General features: G+C 46.6%; 1 protein-coding gene across 4 annotated transcripts in view; it reads left to right on the top strand.

Moving 5' to 3' along the window:
- LOC139544986 (tight junction protein ZO-2-like) overlaps positions 1 to 15,707 on the top strand; it is a 197,038-nt gene that overhangs the window by 125,561 nt on the left and 55,770 nt on the right. For all 4 annotated transcript variants that reach the window (XM_071352257.1, XM_071352258.1, XM_071352260.1 and 1 more), the window contains exon 2: positions 14,367 to 14,420. In XM_071352257.1, coding sequence (XP_071208358.1) covers positions 14,367 to 14,420 — 54 coding nt within the window. The remainder of the gene's footprint in view (positions 1 to 14,366; positions 14,421 to 15,707) is intronic.

Raw genomic sequence — 15,707 nt, 5'->3', positions numbered from 1 at the left:
AATAATCGCTCAAAAGACCTGTGTTATGAATGTATGTTTTATTCTGAAATGATCATGTGTTTCATTTCTGGGTCTTTTTTCGATAGTTTACAAGGTCCAACAAGGCACTTTAGCAGGGCAGTCATATTTTGTTAGGATGTATCAGCGTTAACAGATGCCACTGAAATATGTTCTACTCCTGATTCTGAGATGCGATGTCCGTCATGGTTTCATTCATCATCATTCACTTCGGCTTATTAGTAGTGCACTTCAGCTTATTCGTAGTGCACTTCAGCTTATTAGTAGTGCACTTCAGCTTATTAGTAGTGCACTTCAGCTTATTCGTAGTGCACTTCAGCTTATTAGTAGTGCACTTCAGCTTATTCGTAGTGCACTTCAGCTTATTAGTAGTGCACTTCAGCTTATTAGTAGTGCACTTCAGCTTATTAGTAGTGCACTTCGGCTTATTCGTAGTGCACTTCGGCTTATTCGTAGTGCACTTCGGCTTATTCGTAGTGCACTTCGGCTTATTCGTAGTGCACTTCGGCTTATTCGTAGTGCACTTCGGCTTATTCGTAGTGCACTTCGGCTTATTCGTAGTGCACTTCGGCTTATTCGTAGTGCACTTCGGCGTATTAGTAGTGCACTTCGGCTTATTCGTAGTGCACTTCGGCTTATTCGTAGTGCACTTCGGCTTATTCGTAGTGCACTTCGGCGTATTATTCGTAGTGCACTTCGGCTTATTATTCGTAGTGCACTTCGGCGTATTATTCGTAGTGCACTTCGGCGTATTATTCGTAGTGCACTTCGGCTTATTATTCGTATCGCAATTTGGAAAATTTCAATGATCAGAAAGATGTGTTTTATGGCGACATTTCTTTGGCCCGACCAGTACTGGAACCTGGCGCCGCTCGTGTCTGTTTCTTCTGCCGAGAGGGATCTGTAGTAAAAGGTACTCAGACACTCCGTTTTTTGTTTCTTAACACGACAAGCCAGAAACCCGTCGATATGACCGGGCCCCATCGGGTTCAGGCGGAGAAGGACAACTCTAACCCAGTGTCCTTCAGCTAGGCTCAGTTTACAACTAGTAGAGATTAAAGAGAGGCAAGAAGGCTGCACCAAAACACAACACAACATCATGCACACATCTACACAACAACACAATACACACAACACAACAAAACACATATCTACACAACAATACAATACACACAACACAACATCATGCACACATCTACACAACAATACAATACACACAACACAACATCATGCACACAACACAACAATGCAATACAATACAATACAATACACACAACACAACAATGCAATACACACAATACAATACACACAACACAACACAACAATACAATACACACAACACAACAATACAATACACACAACACAACAATACAATACACACAACACAACAAAACACACATCTACACAACAATACAACACAACAATACACACATCTACACAACAATACAACACAACAATACAATACAACACACATCTACACAACAATACAATACAACACACATATACACAACAACACAACACACATCTACACAACACAACACAACAATACAACACACATATACACAACAATACAATACACACAACACAACAATACAATACACACAACACAACAAAACACACATCTACACAACAATACAACACAACAATACAATACAACACACATCTACACAACACAACAAAACACACATATACACAACAACACAACACACATCTACACAACACAACACAACACAACAATACAACACACATATACACAACACACATCTACACAACAGACCAATACAACACAACACACATCTACACAACAGACCAATACAACACAACACACATCTACACAACACAACAATACAACACAACACAACACACATCTACACAACACAACAATACAATACACATCTACACAATACAACACAACACACATCTACACAACACAACAATACAACACACATCTACACAACACAACAATACAATACAACACACATCTACACAACACAACAATACAATACAACACACATCTACACAACACAACAATACAACACACATCTACACAATACAACACAACACACATCTACACAACACAACAATACAACACAACACACATCTACACAACACAACAATACAATACACATCTACACAATACAACACAACACACATCTACACAACACAACAATACAACACAACACACATCTACACAACACAACAATACAACACACATCTACACAACACAACAATACAACACACATATACACAACACACATCTACACAACAGACCAATACAACACAACACACATCTACACAACAGACCAATACAACACAACACACATCTACACAACACAACAATACAACACAACACAACACACATCTACACAACACAACAATACAATACACATCTACACAATACAACACAACACACATCTACACAACACAACAATACAACACACATCTACACAACACAACAATACAATACAACACACATCTACACAACACAACAATACAATACAACACACATCTACACAACACAACAATACAACACACATCTACACAATACAACACAACACACATCTACACAATACAACACAACACACATCTACACAACACAACAATACAACACAACACACATCTACACAACACAACACACATCTACACAACACAACAATACAATACACATCTACACAATACAACACAACACACATCTACACAACACAACAATACAACACAACACACATCTACACAACACAACAATACAACACACATCTACACAACACAACAATACAACACACATCTACACAACACAACAATACAACACAACAGATATACACAAAACATTGACAGTACACAGGCCAAACATTCCTCCTAGTTCAACTATGCACTCATTACACACACAACAACAACCACCTTCCTCTCTCTCTGCCCGCCCCCCAATCCCCTCATCCCTTGTTGGTGTGTAATTGGAGGTCTCTGCCTACAGATATTTGCCCTCAGTCAGTCATGAGGACACACAATTAGTCTCGTGTGTGTGTGTGTGTGTGTGTGTGTGTGTGTGTGTGTGTGTGTGTGTGTGTGTGTGTGTGTGTGTGTGTGTGTGTGTGTGTGTGTGTGTGTGTGTGTGTGTGTGTGTGTGTGTGTGTGTGTGTGTGTGTGTGTGAATTTAGGGCAGCATTGTATTAGGATTACGTAAAACTGGAGGGAGCCGGCGAATTGGGATAATTTGATGTTTCCTGAGAGTAGAGAGAGGAGGGGGGGAGAGAGAGAGAGAGCGAGTGTGAGGGGAGAGGGGATAATTACTTGACACATTGGAAAGAATTAACAAAAAAACTGAGCGAACTAGAATGCTATTTGGCCCTAAACAGAGAGTACACAGTGGCAGAATACCTGACCACTGTGATTGACCCAAAATCGGGGAAAGCTTTGACTATGTACAGACTCAGTGAGCATAGCCTTGCTATTGAGAGAGGCCGTCGTAGGCAGACCTGGCTCTCAGGAGAAGACGTGCTATGTGAACACTGCCCACAAAATGAGGTGGAAACTGAGCTGCACTTCCTAACCTCCTGCCAAATGTATGACCATATTAGAGACACATATTTCCCTCAGATTACACAGACCCACAAAGAATTTGAGGTGAAATATCATAGCAAGATGTGAGACCTGTTTCCAGGGCAACCAGTGGAACACAGACAACATTGTAAATATGAATCTGTTTATTTATCTTCCTACTTTAACTACAGCGTTTTCACATTGTGTTACAACACTGTACACAGACAATAGTAGAACATTCACATTGTGTTACAACACTGTACACAGACAATAGTAGAACATTCACATTGTGTTACAACACTGTACACAGACAATAGTAGAACATTCACATTGTGTTACAACACTGTACACAGACAATAGTAGAACATTCACATTGTGTTACAACACTGTACACAGACAATAGTAGAACATTCACATTGTGTTACAACACTGTACACAGACAATAGTAGAACATTCACATTGTGTTACAACACTGTACACAGACAATAGTAGAACATTCACATTGTGTTACAACACTGTACACAGACAATAGTAGAACATTCACATTGTGTTACAACACTGTACACAGACAATAGTAGAACATTCACATTGTGTTACAACACTGTACACAGACAATAGTAGAACATTCACATTGTGTTACAACACTGTACACAGACAATAGTAGAACATTCACATTGTGTTACAACACTGTACACAGACAATAGTAGAACATTTGAAATGTCTAGATGTTTTAAAAACTTTTGAGTGTAATGTTTACTTGTTAATTTCCCTTTTTTGTTTATTGTCTATTTCACTCGTTTTGCCAATGTAAATATGTTTCCCATGCCAATAAAGCCCTTAGGAGACAGAGAGCCAGAGAGAGAGAACGAATAGTGGAGGAGTGAAAGGAGAGTGTTGCAGGAGGGAGGGAGGGAGGGAGGGAGGGAGGGAGGGAGAAAGGACGTGTCGGACGGATCAGAGACCCTGACTCCCGTCCCGACCGCCGCCCGCATGGCTCGTGTTGTGTAGCGAGGCGGTTGACGTGTTGACAGCTCTCCGCAGGAAGTGGGTTCACACTCAGGACTCTGCGGGGAGGAGGAGGAGGAGGAAGCGTGAGTTGTGTTTATTTTTAGTTGCCCCTGGGTCGACTAATCTGTTATACCACGCCAGCTTAATGGGATTGAGCTGTCTCCAGTAGGCATAGGACTGTAGGACCGACCGGAGGGCTGCTCGCTGGGTTCTCTGCTGCGCCCCACCGCACCATGGCGTCAGGGTCTGAACCAAACCAGCCTAGTCTGGTGCCATACAAACAGAGCACTGAGCCAGACATGACTCGAACGTAGCCGAGCTGAGCCATGGATAAGAAACGTCAGCGGGTGTCGATGAGATCGCGGGAGATGAGATGAGCGATGAATCTGGACTGCCTGCAGTTGGGGGACTGGTGTTCGGCAGCACGGGGGAGTCCATGGCTGCACCACACGGATGAGGGCCACGGTGGAGGGGGCCGGGACCAGGGCCGGTGGAGGGCAGCAGGGTGGCCGGGTAAAGCTGGACCCAGGCTGGAGGGGCCTCTCCTGGGAGGACCGCGGCTCAACCCGGAGGAATTGAGAAGCACCGTGGTGGTGCTCTACACCCCCGCTGGAAACACCTGCTTCCTCCAACTGGTACTAGAGAAGGAGAGAGATGAATACTCACCTCCTTAGAGGACAAAGTCTCCAGCTCTGATCCCTAGAGGACAAAGTCTCTTCCTACTCTCTCTTTCCCTCTCTCCCTCCCTCCCTTATCTACCTCTCTCCCTGCTCTCTCTCTCTCTCCCTCTTTCCCTCTCTCCCTCCCTCCCTTATCTACCTCTCTCCCTGCTCTCTCTCTCTCTCCCTCTCTCCCTCCCTCCCTTATCTACCTCTCTCCCTGCTCTCTCTCTCTCCCTCTTTCCCGCCCTCCCTCCCTCCCTTATCTACCTCTCTCCCTGCTCTCTCTCTCTCTCTCTCTACTCTCTCTCCCTGCTCTCCGCTTTCCCCTTAGATCTCTTTCCCCTTGCTCTCTCCTAAACTCGCTCTCTCCATTATTTTCCGCTTTCTTGCTTGTCTTTGTTTGGTTGTAGACTAGTTGTTTGGTTGTAGACTAGTTGTTTGGTTGTAGACTAGTTGTTTGGTTGTAGACTAGTTGTTTGGTTGTAGGCGCGAGTGTCACAGTATGTTAAGTTGCGTTATGTTAAGCTGCGTATCAGGGAAGCTGTGTTCCGGCAGCTAGCTACACCTGTGGTTCCGGCAGCTAGCTACACCTGTGGTTCCGGCAGCTAGCTACACCTGTGGTTCCGGCAGCTAGCTACACCTGTGGTTCCGGCAGCTAGCTACACCTGTGGTTCCGGCAGCTAGCTGCACCTGTGGTTCCGGCAGCTAGCTGCACCTGTGGTTCCGGCAGCTAGCTGCACCTGTGGTTCCGGCAGCTAGCTGCACCTGTGGTTCCGGCAGCTAGCTGCACCTGTGGTTCCGGCAGCTAGCTGCACCTGTGGTTCCGGCAGCTAGCTGCACCTGTGGTTCCGGCAGCTAGCTGCACCTGTGGTTCCGGCAGCTAGCTGCACCTGTGGTTCCGGCAGCTAGCTGCACCTGTGGTTCCGGCAGCTAGCTGCACCTGTGGTTCCGGCAGCTAGCTGCACCTGTGGTTCCGGCAGCTAGCTGCACCTGTGGTTCCGGCAGCTAGCTGCACCTGTGGTTCCGGCAGCTAGCTGCACCTGTGGTTCCGGCAGCTAGCTGCACCTGTGGTTCCGGCAGCTAGCTGCACCTGTGGTTCCGGCAGCTAGCTGCACCTGTGGTTCCGGCAGCTAGCTGCACCTGTGGTTCCGGCAGCTAGCTGCACCTGTGGTTCCGGCAGCTAGCTGCACCTGTGGTTCCGGCAGCTAGCTGCACCTGTGGTTCCGGCAGCTAGCTGCACCTGTGGTTCCGGCAGCTAGCTGCACCTGTGGTTCCGGCAGCTAGCTGCACCTGTGGTTCCGGCAGCTAGCTACACCTGTGGTTCCGGCAGCTAGCTACACCTGTGGTTGAAAAGTGTGCTGCTCCTAGAAACACTTTTGACTTATTTTAATTTGCTGATGAATGATAGAGCCTCATACTCCCAGAGATCTCAGTCAGTGTGTTTGTGATGAGAAGATCTCCCACTCCATCTCTCGTGCTAGCAGAGTGGGTGAGGAGTTTTGCATCATATGGGTCAGGTCAGTCCATCCTGTGGGTCCAGTAGGCGTGTTCTACACTACATCTGGCTCCCTGGACCAGATAGGAACAGACCGAGATATGTCCTCATGCCGTTCACACTGGATACAGGAGATAGCAGAGAGGATAGTACTCATGCCGTTCACACTGGATACAGGAGATAGCAGAGAGGATAGTACTCATGCCGTTCACACTGGACACAGGAGATAGCAGAGAGGATAGTACTCATGCCGTTCACACTGGATACAGGAGATAGCAGAGAGGATAGTACTCATGCCGTTCACACTGGACACAGGAGATAGCAGAGAGGATAGTACTCATGCCGTTCACACTGGATACAGGAGATAGCAGAGAGGATAGTACTCATGCCGTTCACACTGGACACAGGAGATAGCAGAGAGGATAGTACTCATGCCGTTCACACTGGGCACAGGAGATAGCAGAGAGGATAGTACTCATGCCGTTCACACTGGACACAGGAGATAGCAGAGAGGATAGTACTCATGCCGTTCACACTGGGCACAGGAGATAGCAGAGAGGATAGTACTCATGCCGTTCACACTGGACACAGGAGATAGCAGAGAGGATAGTACTCATGCCGTTCACACTGGACACAGGAGATCGCAGAGTAGATAGTAGCCAGGGGGAGATCGGAGTTAGCAGAGAGGATAGTACTCAGGGGGAGACCAGAGAGAGGATAGTACTCAGGGGGAGACCAGAGAGAGGATAGTACTCAGGGGGAGACAGGAGATAGCAGAGAGGATAGTACTCAGGGGGAGACAGGAGAGAGGATAGTACTCAGGGGGAGACAGGAGATAGCAGAGAGGATAGTACTCAGGGGGAGACAGGAGAGAGGATAGTATTCAGGGGGAGACAGGAGATAGCAGAGAGGATAGTACTCATGCCATTCACACTGGATACAGGAGATAGCAGGGAGGATAGTACTCATGCCATTCACACTGGATACAGGAGATAGCAGAGATGATAGTACTCATGCCATTCACACTGGATACAGGAGATAGCTGTCAGCCAGCCAGATAGTTGACAGAGTAACGACTTTGTTTACTAGTGGATCACCAGGTGCATACTGATTGTGTACAGGACTTAGTGAAGCAGCATGGTTGTCTGTATGGGACCCTGATCCTGGTTAGTTTGCCTGCTGCAGAGAGATTAGCTCATAGTTTCTGTGTATTTGTGCTGCAGAGACCATAAACAGCTTGGTTATCAAGACACAGTCCACAGCGGTTGGTTGCTCTGCTCTGCTCTGCCCCAGACCCTCGCCATTCTGCTCGTACCGAGACCCTCGCCATTCTGTTCCGCTCGTACAAAGACCCTCGCCATTCTGTTCCGCTCGTACAAAGACCCTCGCCATTCTGTTCCGCTCGTACAAAGACCCTCGCCATTCTGTTCCGCTCGTACAAAGACCCTCGCCGTTCTGCTCCGCTCGTACCCAGACCCTCGCCATTCTGCCCCGCTCGTACCCAGACCCTCGCCATTCTGCCCCGCTCGAACATTGACCCTCACCATTCTGCTCCTCTCGAACCCACACCCTCGCCATTGTCTCCTCTCTGTCTCCTCTCTAATGTCAGCTCCTCTAATGTCAGCTCCTCTAATGTCAGCTCCTCTAATGTCAGCTCCTCTAATGTCTGCTCCCTAATGTTTCCTCTCTAATGTCTCTCCTCTAATGTCTCCTCTCTAATGTCTCTCCTCTAATGTCTCCTCTCTAATGTCTCTCCTCTAATGTCTCTCCTCTAATGTCTCTCCTCTAATGTCTCTCCTCTAATGTCTCTCCTCTAATGTCTCCTCTCTAATGTCTCCTCTCTAATGTCTCCTCCCTAATGTCTCCTCCCTAATGTCTCCTCTCTAATGTCTCCTCTCTAATGTCTCTCCTCTAATGTCTCCTCTCTAATGTCTCCTCTCTAATGTCTCCTCTCTAATGTCTCCTCTCTAATGTCTCTCCTCTAATGTCTCCTCTCTAATGTCTCCTCTCTAATGTCTCCCCTCTAATGTCTCCCCTCTAATGTCTTCCCTCTAATGTCTCCTCTCTAATGTCTCCTCTCTAATGTCTCCTCTCTAATGTCTCCTCTCTAATGTCTCCTCTCTAATGTCTCTCCTCTAATGTCTCCTCTCTAATGTCTCCTCTCTAATGTCTCCTCTCTAATGTCTCCTCTCTAATGTCCCCTCTCAGACACAGACACGTTGTCTGTCTAAGAAGTGTTTTTAACAGGGTCTGATCTCAACTGTGCTGGAGCTGCCGGCTTCCATCAGTGTCATCAGCCTCCTACTAGTGTACTGGCTGGGGGTCTGTAGAACCAAGGGTTTGCAGTACATTGCAATGTGTTGTTAGGCTATGCACGGTATGGTACACACACACATGAAAACATGCACACACACACACACATACACAGAGCGAGAGAGAGAGAGAGACCATCCCCACTAATTGTGTGTCCTCATGACCAACTGAGGGCAAATGTCTGGGGATGGGGAGGGGGGCAGAGAGAGAGGAAGGTGGGACACTGAAGGATGAGAGAGGGAGAGGGTTATAGAGAGAGAGAGAGAGAGAGAGAGGGAGGTGGGACACTGAAGGATGAGAGGGAGAGGGTTATAGAGAGAGAGAGAGGGAGGTGGGACACTGAAGGATGAGAGAGGGAGAGGGTTATAGAGAGAGAGGGAGGTGGGACACTGAAGGATGAGAGAGGGAGAGGGTTATAGAGAGAGAGAGAGAGAGGGAGGTGGGACACTGAAGGATGAGAGAGGGAGAGGGTTATAGAGAGAGAGAGGGAGGTGGGACACTGAAGGATGAGAGGGAGAGGGTTATAGAGAGAGAGAGAGAGAGAGAGAGAGGGAGGTGGGACACTGAAGGATGAGAGAGGGAGAGGGTTATAGAGAGAGAGAGAGAGAGAGAGAGAGAGAGAGGGAGGTGGGACACTGATGGATGAGAGAGGGAGAGGGTTATAGAGAGAGAGGGAGGTGGGACACTGAAGGATGAGAGAGGGAGAGGGTTATAGAGAGAGAGAGGGAGGTGGGACACTGAAGGATGAGAGAGGGAGAGGGTTATAGAGAGAGAGAGGGAGGTGGGACACTGAAGGATGAGAGAGGGAGAGGGTTATAGAGAGAGAGAGAGAGGGAGAGAGGGAGGTGGGACACTGAAGGATGAGAGAGGGAGAGGGTTATAGAGAGAGAGAGAGAGAGGGATGGAGAGAGATAGGAGAAGAGGAATGCTGTTTTGTAAGGAATCTCTTGATGGTGTTGGTGTGTGTGTGTAATGAGTGCATAATTGAACGAGGAGGAATGTTTGGCCTGTGTACTGTCGATCTGTTGTGTTGCGTTCTGTTGTGGTGTGTAAATGTTTTGTGTTGTGATGCAGCCTAATCTCCAGTACAGGGATTATAATCTGAGCCTAGCTGAGGAACACCAGGTAGAACCATGCAGAGGTGGGACTGACTGTTTGTCATTTTAGCTCGGGGGATTCAATCTTGCAACCTTTCGGTTACTAGTCCAACGCTCTAACCACTAGGCTACCTGCCTGCTCTAACCACTAGGCTACCTGCCTCCTCTAACCACTAGGCTACCTGCCTCCTCTAACCACTAGGCTACCTGCCTCCTCTAACCACTAGGCTACCTGCCTCCTCTAACCACTAGGCTACCTGCCTGCTCTAACCACTAGGCTACCTGCCTGCTCTAACCACTAGGCTACCTGCCTCCTCTAACCACTAGGCTACCTGCCTCCTCTAACCACTAGGCTACCTGCCTCCTCTAACCACTAGGCTACCTGCCTCCTCTAACCACTAGGCTACCTGCCTCCTCTAACCACTAGGCTACCTGCCTCCTATAACCACTAGGCTACCTGCCTGCTCTAACCACTAGGCTACCTGCCTCCTCTAACCACTAGGCTACCTGCCTCCTCTAACCACTAGGCTACCTGCCTCCTCTAACCACTAGGCTACCTGCCTCCTCTAACCACTAGGCTACCTGCCTCCTCTAACCACTAGGCTACCTGCCTCCTCTAACCACTAGGCTACCTGCCTCCTCTAACCACTAGGCTACCTGCCTCCTCTAACCACTAGGCTACCTGCCTCCTCTAACCACTAGGCTACCTGCCTCCTCTAACCACTAGGCTACCTGCCTCCTATAACCACTAGGCTACCTGCCTCCTCTAACCACTAGGCTACCTGCCTCCTCTAACCACTAGGCTACCTGCCTCCTCTAACCACTAGGCTACCTGCCTCCTCTAACCACTAGGCTACCTGCCTCCTCTAACCACTAGGCTACCTGCCTCCTATAACCACTAGGCTACCTGCCGCCCCACTGAGTGGTTAGTGAATAACAAACCGTGGTCAATAGATCTCAATGTGACCGATTGGATTTCACAGCGTTGTAGAAGCCAACCGACTTTTCCTGGTCTGATTCAGCCTGGGTGGACTGTGGAGGTTGGGGTCTGATTCAGCCTGGTGGACTGTGGAGGTTGGGGTCTGATTCAGCCTGGTGGACTGTGGAGGTTGGGGTCTGATTCAGCCTGGTGGACTGTGGAGGTTGGGGTCTGATTCAGCCTGGTGGACTGTGGAGGTTGGGGTCTGATTCAGCCTGGTGGACTGTGGAGGTTGGGGTCTGATTCAGCCTGGTGGACTGTGGAGGTTGGGGTCTGATTCAGCCTGGGTGGACTGTGGAGGTTGGGGTCTGATTCAGCCTGGTGGACTGTGGAGGTTGGGGTCTGATTCAGCCTGGTGGACTGTGGAGGTTGGGGTCTGATTCAGCCTGGTGGAATGTGGAGGTTGGGGTCTGCTTCAGCCTGGGTGGACTGTGGAGGTTGGGGTCTGATTCAGCCTGGTGGACTGTGGAGGTTGGGGTCTGATTCAGCCTGGTGGACTGTGGAGGTTGGGGTCTGATTCAGCCTGGTGGACTGTGGAGGTTGGGGTCTGATTCAGCCTGGTGGACTGTGGAGGTTGGGGTCTGATTCAGCCTGGTGGACTGTGGAGGTTGGGGTCTGATTCAGCCTGGGTGGACTGGAGGTTGGGGTCTGATTCAGCCTGGGTGGACTGGAGGTTGGGGTCTGATTCAGCCTGGTGGACTGTGGAGGTTGGGGTCTGATTCAGCCTGGTGGACTGTGGAGGTTGGGGTCTGATTCAGCCTGGTGGACTGTGGAGGTTGGGGTCTGATTCAGCCTGGTGGACTGTGGAGGTTGGGGTCTGATTCAGCCTGGTGGACTGTGGAGGTTGGGGTCTGATTCAGCCTGGGTGGACTGTGGAGGTTGGGGTCTGATTCAGCCTGGGTGGACTGTGGAGGTTGGGGTCTGATTCAGCCTGGGTGGACTGTGGAGGTTGGGGTCTGATTCAGCCTGGGTGGACTGTGGAGGTTGGGGTCTGATTCAGCCTGGTGGACTGTGGAGGTTCGTTTCCATGCTCCCAAAAAACAGGCTCTATATCCCACGGTCAGAGAGGACGCTCTCTCTCTGTCTGTGTGTGTGTGTGTGTGTGTGTGTGTGTGTGTGTGTGTGTGTGTGTGTGTGTGTGTGTGTGTGTGTGTGTGTGTGTGTGTGTGTGTGTGTGTGTGTGTGTGTGTGTGTGTGTGTGTGTGTGTCCGTGCAAAGGCAGGCCAGTCTCCCGTGCTGAGTAAATGACCAAACTATTGATCGGGATGTGTGTCTGTTTCCACGGTATCCTGGAGCGCTGTGTGTTTGTGACTAGCTACTCCCATTCCACGGGCCTATTTTTGGGGCTGTGTTTTGGACCAGGGTGATATTTTGCTTCGTAGCAGTTTAACTATGGAGTATATTCCTCTCCACATCCATGTATTTATCATAGAAACAAGAAAAGACGTGTATTTTCCATGTCTTTTCCATGACTGCATCTCTATGGCTGATGCCTACAGTAGTTTGTATACGTGGGTCATTCCGTGTGAAAATGGGACAGGAATGTCCTTGGAGGGTTTTTTTCCAGTTTGCAGAACGAAAGAAATGTATTAAAATATACGTGCAAATACATGTCATGGTCATTTTGTATCTGAATGTTGCAGTAGAGTGATGATGTGTTACTGTAGTTCACTGTTGCTTTACCCCTTCCTTCATGTACCCAGTGTGTTACAGTAGTGTTCACTAAACCAGTGTGTTACAGTAGTGTTCACTAACCCAGTTTGTTAATATAGTAATGTTCACTAAACCAGTGTGTTTATATAGTAGTGTTCACTAACCCAGTGTGTTAATATAGTAGTGTTCACTAAACCAGTGTGTTAATATAGTAGTGTTCACTAACCCAGTGTGTTTATATAGTAGTGTTCACTAACCCAGTGTGTTAATATAGTAGTGTTCACTAGCCTGGTGTGTTACAGTAATATTCACTAACCCAGTGTGTTTATATAGTAATATTCACTAACCCAGTGTGTTTATATAGTAATATTCACTAACCCAGTGTGTTTATATAGTAATATTCACTAACCCAGTGTGTTTATATAGTAATATTCACTAACCCAGTGTGTTTATATAGTAATATTCACTAACCCAGTGTGTTTATATAGTAATATTCACTAACCCAGTGTGTTTATATAGTAATATTCACTAACCCAGTGTGTTTATATAGTAATATTCACTAACCCAGTGTGTTTATATAGTAATATTCACTAACCCAGTGTGTTTATATAGTAATATTCACTAACCCAGTGTGTTTATATAGTAATATTCACTAACCCAGTGTGTTTATATAGTAATATTCACTAACCCAGTGTGTTTATATAGTAATATTCACTAACCCAGTGTGTTTATATAGTAATATTCACTAACCCAGTGTGTTTATATAGTAATATTCACTAACCCAGTGTGTTTATATAGTAATATTCACTAACCCAGTGTGTTTATATAGTAATATTCACTAACCCAGTGTGTTTATATAGTATTATTCACTAAACCAGTGTGTTTATATAGTAATATTCACTAACCCAGTGTGTTTATATAGTAATATTCACTAAACCAGTGTGTTTATATAGTAATATTCACTAACCCAGTGTGTTTATATAGTAATATTCACTAACCCAGTGTGTTTATATAGTAATATTCACTAACCCAGTGTGTTTATATAGTAATGTTCACTAACCCAGTGTGTTTATATAGTAATGTTCACTAACCCAGTGTGTTTATATAGTAATATTCACTAACCCAGTGTGTTTATATAGTAGTGTTCACTAACCCAGTGTGTTTATATAGTAATATTCACTAACCCAGTGTGTTTATATAGTAGTGTTCACTAACCCAGTGTGTTTATATAGTAATGTTCACTAACCCAGTGTGTTTATATAGTAATATTCACTAACCCAGTGTGTTTATATAGTAATATTCACTAACCCAGTGTGTTTATATAGTAATATTCACTAACCCAGTGTGTTTATATAGTAATATTCACTAACCCAGTGTGTTAATATAGTAATATTCACTAACCCAGTGTGTTTATATAGTAATATTCACTAACCCAGTGTGTTAATATAGTAATATTCACTAACCCAGTGTGTTTATATAGTAATATTCACTAACCCAGTGTGTTAATATAGTAATATTCACTAACCCAGTGTGTTAATATAGTAATATTCACTAACCCAGTGTGTTAATATAGTAATATTCACTAACCCAGTGTGTTCTCTCCACAGAGCTCAGGAATGGAGGAGACTGTTTGGGAGCAGCACACTGTGAACCTACAAAGGGTGAGTTGACCTTTAACCTTTATATGTATTTGACCTGGCGTCTCTCCTACGCTCTGTCCGTAGTGAAGGGCCAGAGTGTGTTGTTCCTAGCCGTCAGTAAAGGCCACAGCTACTGTGTGTTAGCTCCTTGCGTGTGTCTGTCTGTGAACTCCCTGGGTGTACACTACAGTAGTTTACTGAAGCTCAATGACCAAGCAGGCAGACAGGCAGACAGACAGGCAGGCCGGCCGAAATGGAACCCCTAGTTCCTACAATATACAGTATATACAAACAAGATGTCTTGTTTCCCCTTGGATAGACAGAGATGTCTTGTTTCCCCTTGGATAGACAGATGTCTTGTTTCCCCTTGGATAGACAGATGTCTTGTTTCCCCTTGGATAGACAGATGTCTTGTTTCCCCTTGGATAGACAGATGTCTTGTTTCCCCCTGGATAGACAGAGATGTCTTGTTTCCCCTTGGATAGACAGATGTCTTGTTTCCCCCTGGATAGACAGAGATGTCTTGTTTCCCCTTAGATAGACAGATGTCTTGTTTCCCCCTGGATAGACAGAGATGTCTTGTTTCCCCTTGGATAGACAGATGTCTTGTTTCCCCTTGGATAGACAGATGTCTTGTTTCCCCCTGGATAGACAGAGATGTCTTGTTTCCCCTTGGATAGACAGATGTCTTGTTTCCCCCTGGATAGACAGAGATGTCTTGTTTCCCCTTGGATAGACAGATGTCTTGTTTCCCCCTGGATAGACAGATGTCTTGTTTCCCCTTGGATAGACAGATGTCTTGTTTCCCCCTGGATAGACAGAGATGTCTTGTTTCCCCTTGGATAGACAGATGTCTTGTTTCCCCCTGGATAGACAGAGATGTCTTGTTTCCCCTTGGATAGACAGATGTCTTGTTTCCCCCTGGATAGACAGAGATGTCTTGTTTCCCCTTGGATAGACAGATGTCTTGTTTCCCCCTGGATAGACAGATGTCTTGTTTCCCCTTGGATAGACAGATGTCTTGTTCCCCCCTGGATAGACAGAGATGTCTTGTTTCCCCTTGGATAGACAGAGATGTCTTGTTTCCCCCTGGAAAGACAGGAGGTGTCTTGTTTCCCCTTGGATAGACAGATGTCTTGTTTCCCCCTGGATAGACAGAGATGTCTTGTTTCCCCCTGGAAAGACAGGAGGTGTCTTGTTTCCCCTTGGATAGACAGATGTCTTGTTTCCCCTTGGATAGACAGAGATGTCTTGTTTCCCCCTGGATAGACAGAGATGTCTTGTTTCCCCTTGGATAGACAGAGATGT

Source organism: Salvelinus alpinus, chromosome 19 (assembly GCF_045679555.1).
Source record: "Salvelinus alpinus chromosome 19, SLU_Salpinus.1, whole genome shotgun sequence".
Lineage (NCBI taxonomy): Eukaryota > Metazoa > Chordata > Actinopteri > Salmoniformes > Salmonidae > Salvelinus > Salvelinus alpinus.
The sequence above is the reverse complement of the archived record's forward strand: the minus strand, read 5'-3'. Positions and strand labels throughout refer to the sequence as shown.